General features: G+C 48.6%; 1 protein-coding gene across 1 annotated transcript; it reads left to right on the top strand.

Moving 5' to 3' along the window:
* Nucleotides 1-7,847: 7,847 nt before the first annotated feature.
* Nucleotides 7,848-10,792, top strand: LOC136582638 (protein kinase C theta type-like). Its single transcript, XM_066583809.1, has 5 exons — nucleotides 7,848-8,144; nucleotides 9,339-9,589; nucleotides 9,793-9,855; nucleotides 10,005-10,559; nucleotides 10,750-10,792. Exons 1-5 carry the CDS (start codon nucleotides 7,848-7,850, stop codon nucleotides 10,769-10,771), a joined length of 1,188 nt encoding a protein of 395 aa, XP_066439906.1. The 3' UTR covers nucleotides 10,772-10,792.

Below are 10,792 nucleotides of genomic sequence, written 5' to 3'. Positions count from 1 at the left end.
CCCAGTATAATAGTGACATCCCACAACGGCCCCCAGTATAATAGTGACATCCCACAGCGGCCCCCAGTATAATAGTGACACCCCACAGTGTTCCCCAGTATAATAGTGACACCCCACAGCGGCCCCAGTATGATAGTGACATCCCACAGCGGCCCCAGTATAATACTGACATCCCACAGCGGCCCACAGCCTACGGTGTCCCCCTGAAACCCATATACTTACCCCCTCCACCTCGTGTTCCTCTGCCAGGAAGCTGTTCCTCTGCCAGGCGTACTGCTAGCAGCACTGATCGCAAGGACTCACTGATGTCAGTGTGCTGCCGGACGCCTCCTCCACCCTGCTCTCGCAGAACCTAAGAGGAGGAGGGGGGAGGACATCACAGTGTGCGCCGGGATTAGCGCTGCTAGCAGCGCTGCTGAATGAATATCGGCAGGAGAGCCGCGGACCCTGCTGGTATTCACAAACGTGGTGAGCGGCCTACGGCAGCGCTGCCAGCAGGGAAGACTCTGTGTGCTGCCTCAGGCATACGTGCTATAGGTTCACCACCACTGTACTAGGTGATATACCCTGCTTTGTGTATATATACGCAGCGTCCAAGGAGTGGACCCTCAGCCTAGGAGACAGCAGGGTACAGTTTGAGCCTTGTCACAGGGCTCTACCAACTCCTACCCTGAGGCTGGGTTCACAGGGGGTGAAATTGCTGTGGAATTTCTGTGCAGACTTTCTCGTCCAGCAAAGTAGACGAGACTTGCAAAAATCTCGTCTACATGTTACAGCCAAGCCACATGGAAACTGACATGCGGCGCAGAATTCAAAGCCATCAGCGAAACCGCTCCAAAACCCGCAGCGAAAGGCCGCTTGTTTTGAAGCTGTGCTTGTCCCACGAAAATCTTGCCGTATTTTGGTGTGGTCATTCCGTGAGATTTCCCTCCCATGTGACCCTAGCCTGAGGGTAGCACGGGACCCATACCAGGAGCCGAAGGCAGGCTTAATGAATGGGGGAAACCCCAGCGGGGGTTTACTTTAAGGCCCAATGTCCATGGGCAAAATAGAATTAGCCAATCCGCACGGGTGTCTCACACGCGTGATCTGTGCCCATAGGGAATCATTGGACACCCGCAGGTAATTAAATACTAGAGATGAGCGAGCATACTCGTCCGAGCTTGATGCTCGTTCGAGTATTAGGGTGCTCGAGATGCTCGTTACTCGAGACGAGCACCACGCGGTACTCATCTCGATTAAACGAGCACTGACCATTGAATTCAATGGAGTCGGCAATACAGCCGGCTCCATTGAAAGCAATGGGCTGCCGGCGAGCGCGGGATGAATTGTTGGGAAGGGCTTAAAAATATAAGCCCTTCCCTGCAATTCATCCAGAAATGTGTAAAAAAAAAAAAATATATATATATATACTCACCTGGCCCCGGCAGACGGAGTCCAGCCGCGGCCGCCGGCTGTTCTCCTGAACTGCTCTCTGTAGTATTCAGCAGCCAGGGATTTAAAATCCCCGCCTGCTGAATAAGCTGCCTCTGATTGGTCACAGCCTGACCAATCAGAGGCAGCTCTCACTCACACCCATTCATGAATTCATGAATGGGTGAGTGAGTGCTGCCTCTGATTGGCTCAGCGCAGGGACCAATCAGGGGCAGCTCTCACTCACCCATTCATGAATTCATGAATGGGTGTGAGTGAGAGCTGCCTCTGATTGGTCAGGCTGTGACCAATCAGAGGCAGCTCATTCAGCAGGCGGGGATTTTAAATCCCCGGCTGCTGAATACTACAGAGAGCAGTTCAGGAGAACTGCCGCCGGCCGCGGCTGAACACCGTCTGCCGGGACCAGGGGAGTATATATATTTTTTTTGTTTTTACACATTTCTGGATGATTTTCAGGTAAGGGCTTATATTTTTAAGCCCTTCCCGAAAATTCATCCCGCGCTCGCCGGCAGCCCATTGCTTTCAATGGAGCCGGCTGTATTGCCGGCTCCATTGAATTCAATGGGCTAACATCGTTCTTCTCTGCCACAGCTGTTACAGCTGTGGCAGAGGAGAACGATCTTTATGCTGACAGTGCGGGGGGGGGGGGGGGGTCTCACTCTTGCCGCTATTGTGGCTGAATAGTGGGACCTGGGAACCTAAAATGCAGCCCAGCATGTTGCCCCTCTCCTGCCCTATCCGTTTCTGTGTCGTTTCCAGCACTTTTTTGGGTTTTGCAGATTTTCACCAATGAAAACCTTAGCGAGCATCGGCGATATACAAAAATGCTCGAGTCGCCCATTGACTTCAATGGGGTTCGTTACTCGAAACGAACTCTCGAGCATCACTGAAAGTTCGACTCGAGTAACGAGCACTCGAGCATTTTGGTGCTCGTTCATCTCTATTAAATACCTGTGGATGTCATTTTTTCCTGGCACGCGGATCGCACGTGTGGAAAAACACCTACAGCATGCTCCATTTTGTGCAGATCTCCCGTGCGTACGTCTCCTGCGGCATTCATTGAAGCCTATGGAAGCCGTCCGATCCCACGGCACACCCGCAGCTGTATTTCTGCTGTGCCACGGGATCACGGTAAAGCAGGAGTTTAGAAGAAAAAAAAATGTGCGCGGCGCATGCGCTCGGCACGCTGCACAACCCTTGGGCCACAGAAAGAGGATCCAGTCGCGACGGGGGAGAGATCCGCAGCATCCGGAGAGGTGAGTATAATTGATTTTGAGGCCTCATGTCTGCGGGGAAGGAGGGATCCGCTTCGGGATTCTGCATAGAGAATCCGTGCGTGCCCAAATTTCCCCGTGGACATGAGGCCTAAGGGTCTTCGGTTTGTCACGTGACGCCACCATTCCTTCCTCTGCAGTGAAGCCATGGGATGGTTAAGCAAATGGTCCACACACAGGGGATATTGTATAACAGCAAAGCCAGGAACGGTCGGCAGTGCTATCTGTACTTAATAATCCAACAGTAACAGTCCCACGTAATACGAAGACCAATACAGTACACTGGTGTCGGCACAATGGGTGGGATGACAGGGAGGCAAATCTAAGGTGAATATCGGGCCCACAGTCCTCGTCATCTGTGTGACTCCCAGTAAAGGACTCTTTCTTACTTCTACCAACTCTCGAGCCGTCATCATAAAGCCCTAAAGGCGGCACTCAGCCATGTTTGGCACAATCCTCCCATCCGCTCATACTAGGAAACTCAGGGGTGTAGTAGTCCCAGGGCAGCTGCTAATATACCACTCAGCTTCTTCCATCATTCCACGCACAGACTATTCGGTGTCCATGGGGTCCAAGCAGCTCTGGCTCCTACCAGCTCCTCTTACAAAACTCATCACTCCTTAGGCTGGTGTCACAAGGGTCAAATTCCCAGTGGAAATCTCTCGGTTTTGCCGCAGTGAAAAAAACACGAGATTTCCAACGGAAAAGCGCAACTTCAAAACCCGCGGGTTTTGGAGCGGCTTAGCCGCACGCTTTTCCGTTGCGGCCGGTGCTCCCATAGAGAGGAGCGTGGCCGTAACGGGGGGGGGGGGGGAGACATGCTGTGGCCAGGGAATTCGCGCCACAGCGCCAGCTTCAGCCGGCTTTGCCGCAGTGGATTGGCCTTCTCATGTGGACGAGATTTTTAACAACACTCGTCCACATGACTGACTAATGGTGGGATTAGCGGCTGCAGGCGGATTTGTCGCACGTAATTCTGCACGGAATTTCTGTGGCAAATCCGCCCTGTGTGAACCCAGCCTTAGGCCTCATGTCCACTAGCCAAATGGATTTAACAAATACGCGTGGGTGTCCCGCACGTGTGATCGGCGCCCCATAGGGATGCATTGGATACCCGCAGGTAATTAAATACCTGCGGATGCCATTTCTCCCTGACACGTGGATCGCACATGCGGGAAAACACCCGCATCATACTCCATTTTGTGCGGGTTTCCCGCGGCTTCCATTGAAGCCTATGGAAGCCGTCGGCTCCCGCGGCACACCTGCAGCTGTATTTCTGCTGTGCCTCAGGAGTGCGGGAGAGCAGGAGTTCAAAAAAAGAAAAAGATGTGCCCGGCGTGCGGAGCACATCCACCAGGCCGAAAAAAGAAGATCCGGCCGCGACGGAGGGCGGTTCTGCAGCGTCCAGACAGGTTAGTAAGTCTTATTTTCAGGCCTCATGTCTGCGGTAAAGAAGGGACCCGCTGCGGGATTCTGCATGGAGAATCCGCCCGAGCCCAAATTTCCCAGGGGACCTGAGGCCTTACAGAATCAAGTCTTTGCAAAAACTCTCTGGCACACACATTTTCCAAAGATTAATATGAAGCATGGTCAGGTGACCACAACTTCTCAACATAAATCAATACATTTACAGAAAGAGACAACTTATTTGCAGACTTTAACCCTTTCATTCCTGCAAACACCAATACACCTTTTGCTGAATCTTTCCACATTCGAAGACAATATACAAGACAACACAGACTACATATAGGATGCATTTTTGGAGTGACCCCGTTGTTTTGGGCCACTACATATATATACTTGGCAATGTACCCTAGGCGGGGCATTGTATATATACATATATATATTATACTCGGTTATATACCCTTCGTTGTGTGTAAAAAATATAGTAGGTGATATACCCTTCCCTTCGCTGTATATATATTTTTATTATATACAAGGTGACATACCTTGCGTTGTGTATATATATATATATATATATATATATATATATATATATATATATATATATATATATATATATATAAAAGGAGATATACTGTGCGTTCTGTACATATATATATATATACATATATATATGGTGATATACCTTGCGTTCTGTGTATACATAGTAGGTGATATACAATGCGTTGTGTAAATATATATATATATAGTGATATAACCTGTGTTGCGTATATATCTCCTGTTTCCCCCCAAATAAGACAGTGTCTTATATTAATTTTTGCTCCCTAAGATGCGCTCGGTCTTATTTTCAGGAGTTGTCATTTTTTTCCATGCAGAAAAATTCACGTTTATTGTTGCACAAAAAAAATGCACATTTATTATATACCGTACAGTAGTTGTCATCACAAACCAGCATAACCAGACAAACTGTGGATCCTATCAAGAATTTTTCGTTACTACCATTATTTCCAAGTACACACTGTCTGGAGACTGTAATGATCACCCACAGCAGTTCCTGGACCTATTGTACAGCAGGGACGGTATTGCAGCTTCCGCCCACCAGGGGGAGGTCATCACAGCAGACTCACACAGCAGGGACAGAGCGAGGTGTTACTTTTGGGGGATGCCATATAATTAGAACTTCAGCAAGACCTCTACTAGGTCTTATTTTCAGGGGGTGCCCTTGCATCACAATATTGTAGAAAATACCACTAATTTGTACAGTATTTGTTTAATGATATCGATCATGTGTGTAATATGGAATAGGGTAATAAAATTCAGTCGGTGCCTATATCACAAAAACTAGAGCTGATAGGGGAAAATGGATGGCATATTTGAAATCAGCACATGAAATATACCTTATATCAGCTATCAAACGCTCTGCACCAAAATACGTGTTGGTCAGTGTTATCTGTGCTAGGGCTAATACCCACGGACAGAATTACGGTGTGACACACGGCGGAAATCCATGGTGTTATCCCGCAGCTATTAGGTTCTATTGAACCTAATAGCTTTCTACATTTCAACGTTCACGGTGCGGAATTCCACAGCGTGAAAAAAATCACTGCATGCTCTAATTGTCGTGGGAAAACGCGCATCCGCTTCCACTGTAGTCAATGGAAGCCGTCCATCACGCGATACTTCCGCTGTGAGCACAGTGGAAGTATTGCGTGATTACGCATCACTACCCACCGCTAGCCGTGTCATCGCCCACTGCCCGCGTGTCATGCGCTGTACTGCACATGCTCACCGGCTCGCCAGATGGGACTCGTGTGGCGGTTCCGGAGAGGTGAGTATGGGGTCTTTGGGGGGGCCATATCTGACTCCGCTGCGATATTCCGCTGGCGGAGTCCAACACGGCCGTGGGCATGAGACCTAAGGGCTTATTCACAGATGGAGAATCTCGCCTGAATTTTGTGTGTCGCGATACACAAAACTTGCATGAAAATAAACTCTATTCTTTTGATTGGACCTTGAAGTTTTTTCCTTTGCAGCATTGCTGCGCGTTCTGTCTTTGGGTGTTCCAGTGCAACGCCTCCCCCATTGTTTTCAATGGGACCTTTAAAGATATTGCATGGTACTCGCATACCGTGGGATGTGCATGGGAGTACAATGTGATGTTCCCCATTGAAATAAACTGAAGTTTTGCGAGGCGTTCTTAAATAAAATAAGCGCCTCGCATCAGTGTGAAAAACGCACGTTGGCAGGCGCGATATCGGGCTGAGTTTGGAATCGCAGTCACATGGTACTAAGCCGGAGCCCTTGATTCTACATGGGTAGTTTCATAATTAGATCATCAAGCAATTGTATTTACATACGACTATATGTGCATCTAATGATCAAAATGTTTACCACTTCTGAAGATCTGTGCTCACAGTATCCACCACAAGCGGTCATGTACGAGGATTTACGCATTTGATGCAAATAGTAGAATTGTACAGATTGTTAAGTCATATAAAGACGCTGTATGACGGAACAGAAGGTTATTTTGATTGGAGTTGTCCTTTTAGTTGAGTCGATAAGCCCAGAGCCCCAATAATCCTAGTAGACGCTGATAGTCAGTGGTGTATAAAAGGCTCATCTGTAGAACAGACACTATCTTAGCCCTGACTTCTAGATCTTGTACGTCATTCTGAAGTCCCTCTTTGTATGTAATATATTTTTGTCCAGCAGACCTGTAATCCAGGACTCCATTGTTGTAGGACATGACGCGGGTATCACGGAGTGAGCCTCTGTGACCTATCCCCCCACTTCCCTGTAACCCACCAAACAATACGCTACTACTTCTAGTTTGGATAATTTTGGCCACAGCGGCCATTTATTTAACTTTAAATTTAACAATGGGTAAAAACACAAGAATAGACAACCCACCAAAAGGGGGAAGTCCCCGGAGCCTACAACCCCCTCTGTCGCCACACTACAGGGAAAAGGATCTTCGGTACTGCCTCCCGCCGCTCTCCCACTATCCGACTCGGGAGACCGAAGATCCCTCCCGCTACCGCCCTCCCGTCGCGAGACCGCCGACTCGGGAGGCAACACACACACGGTTGCCCCTAGTCGCCCACCTCCCGACTCAGAGACCCGCTAGCCATTCCTAGGCCAGCCCACTGGCCTCCGCAGGGACTCCGGCCTGACAGAGCTGGGAGGCGACAGACCGACCACACACTATAAACCAACAATGGGGCGGGAAGGGGGGACAGGCAGCCATCGGCCCTCCGCTCTCCCCCCCTTCTCGCCCCGCATCCGAACTGGCTCCGAGAACTCCACCCCCCTCCAACTGCCACAGCCAGCATGGCATGACCACCTCATGCCTGCGCAGCCCCCCACAGAACCAGTGCGCGTTCTATCCCCTCCTGTATGCCCTCTAACCAAAGATCTGTCCCAATCTCGTTGAGATGGACCCCGTCGCCTCTCCAAGAATTTCCCACCCCTTTCTCAAGATCAATATGCCGCACGGCGACTCCTCCATTCCGCACCACGAAACGAGACACCTCACGATTCACCTTGATCCTTGCTTTATCTATCCCTTGCACCGAATGCACATTCCGCCAAACCTTACGAGGGACCATCTCGGACCAGACCAAGATCAAGCCCCGGTATAACTGCAACAACCGAAGCATATCATACTGTATGTCTCTGCCTAGCTCCCTGAAAGGTCTACGCCCCAAGTCGTTGCCCCCGACGTGCAATACTAGAATGTCGGGCGTCCTGTCTAGGGAGACTAGGCGCTGTACATCCTGCAAAACCCACGACCCGCACTCCTATCCAGCGAAGTACCGCCGCATCCTTACTCAGTCTAAGTTGCCTCCCATTAGGCCTGACCTTAGACCTCTCCCCTCCCCAAAAAACATACGAGTGGCCCATTATCCACACGAGCATGAGCATGAGGAGCCAACAGCGGGCACCAGCCAGGACCCCGGGCCATCAGACTCCGGATTTCACATCAGTCGCTTCACCCGCCTACAGACATTGGGTAAAGGAGGCTTCGGAGAGGTAAGTTTTGTAACTTCCCATTTTCTGGTAAAGGCGCAGTGACCCTAAATATATTGTATTTCTATTTACTGTGTAACTGAATGCAAACTAGTGTCTTCTGTTATCAGCCATTTCATCCACATCAGAGGCTTAGGATACATTCACATGTAGCATCAAAATCCTGTATATAAGAATGGATGTCTATAGGTTGTCTTTAGGGGTGGTTTAGGGATGGCAGTATTACTCAGACAGTGTATGTAGTAGCATGTATTCACCTGGGCAGCATTTTGGTGGGGGGTTGGTCTGTTTAATATCATTTTTGTAAGATCTATTTTTCCCACTTTCCTGTCCGTTCTCATTTGACTTTGAAAAAAAAAGTATTTTGAAAGTGGATCTCCCAAAATGTGATCTGAAATCAGCCGTACTGGTTTATAGAATGGCAATACTATATGGCTAAGGTATTATTTCATCAATATACAGTATGATGATATCTTTGGGTGTAATAATGGTAGGATTGGAAAAATGTGTTGTAAATATTATTTGAGCAATGGATAGTGCTGGTTATTATGCATGTATGATGGCATTAGTTACCATAATATGGCAATATCATATGGGACCATTGTGGACAGACAGACAGACAGGTAGGCAGATAGATAGATAGATAGATAGATAGATAGATAGATGATAGATAGATAGATAGATAGATAGATAGATAGATAGATATGAGATAGATATGACACTTACTCACACTGAAGCACTGCTGCCATAGAACATTGTCAATATTGCTAAAATGTTTGCACCTGTATTGTAAGGTTCTACAACTGTTTGTTGGATTGAAGTGAACTTGCCGCTGATGCGGCAGCCAAGTAAGGCCTCATGCCCACGGCCGATTCGGATTCCAACTGAGAAATCTTGCAGCGTAATCAGACCTGGCGCCCCCCAGAGACCCCAAATCTCCTGCGCACGTTGTCCTGCGGTGCGGATTGTAAATCTGCAGCTTGTTACATTTTATTGCAGATTTTTAACACAAATTCTAGTTTTCACATGAGGGTTTGTGTGTTTCCTGCAAATGTGATGCAGATTTGCTGTGCATGGACCCGGCCGTAGGCAGCAGAATAGCCTAAAACCCCTACTGATAAATCCCCCATGTAATAAATGTATATGATTGTCCCCCCTGGCCGCTGTCAGTGATCATTTCCTACTTGTTTTCTTAAGGTGGTCCTGGCCTCATTCCCTGGCAGAAACACCTTCACAGCCATCAAGATTGTGGACAGAGGAAGCGGAGCAGATATGATATTGAGAGAGCGACGGATACTCCTGAAGGCCCAAGACTGCCCCTTCATATGCCATCTATATGCCGCACAGCAGTCTGCCAACAAAGCCTACTTCATCATGGAGTATCTGTCTGGAGGAAGCCTGAGGGCAATGATCAGGATGTGCGGCCGCCTGGACATCAGCAGTGTGAGGTGAGTAAATGACTAATCAGGAGACAGACAGACGGACGGACATGGGGGGGGGTACATAACTGGTCAGATGTACAAGAATGGAGGACATACAGGCTGCCATAAACAGCGCCTCCTCTCTTCTGGTGGTGACAGACACATTGATGATGACATGATGTTAGGGGACTGATTTCATGTCATTGATACTACACTCTTCTCTCTGTCAGATTCTACACAACGGAGATTGTATGCGGCCTCCAGTTCCTGCACCAACGCAACATCGTCCACCGGTGAGCAGAATTTCCCACACTTCTCTGCTTCCTTGTAATAGTGTCCCAGCTTTCCCAGAGTCCTGAATTAGGCCCGGTTTGCTGTCCTACATCCCCAAGTCTTCTGTATCTGCACTGATTTGCATTTGTCTTTTCTCTTTTCATTGCAGAGACATAAAGCTGGACAACATCATGGTGGACAGAGATGGACACATCCGCCTGATCGACCTGGGGCTGGCCCAAGACGGAGTCACCTCGTCTAATAAGATTTGTGGAAGAACGGGCACAGTTAAATATATGGCCCCAGAAGTGCTTCTTGAAAAGGAGTATGACACAGCAGTGGACTGGTGGAGCCTGGGGATTGTTGTATCCAGGATGGCGGCAGGACAGTCCCCTTTCTACCATGGCTCCAAGAAGGAAAAGGTCATCGAATCCATCACCACAGAGCAGCCAAAATTTCCATCTTGGCTTGATGCCAACTTAAAACATCTTCTGGAGAGACTGCTGCGCAAGAATCCTGAGAAGAGGCTGGGTGTCTACAAGAATATCCGAGGTCACCCTTTCTTTACCACCATAGATTGGGAGGAACTGGAATTGAAAAGATCACGGCCGCCATTCAAGCCATTCAGGAGAGTTTTGGAGAATAAAAACCTGCAGTGGCCGGAGGATGGGACACCCCTTCACCCCATGGACGGATTCGATTTCACTTCACCAAGCTGGACCCGGTAGGATTTTCCTCCACTAGGGATGATGTTCTTCAGTCTGGCCTCTGTGTTCACCATCATTGTTCCTCTGGTGTCAGACAGGAGGTCATATAGTAATCCTGCTTCATGTCACCATGTCAGGTCCGCAGTCTTCTGCCTATTTGGCTTCATTATTGTTGCTCCTGTAATTAGTGTCTCTGCTTCTTCTTAGGATGACGAGAAGAATCCGATAGTGAAGGAAGCCACAAGCATCT

This window comes from Eleutherodactylus coqui, chromosome 11 (genome assembly GCF_035609145.1).
Source record: "Eleutherodactylus coqui strain aEleCoq1 chromosome 11, aEleCoq1.hap1, whole genome shotgun sequence".
Taxonomy (NCBI): Eukaryota; Metazoa; Chordata; class Amphibia; order Anura; family Eleutherodactylidae; genus Eleutherodactylus; species Eleutherodactylus coqui.
This window is presented reverse-complemented; position numbering and strand designations above follow the sequence as displayed.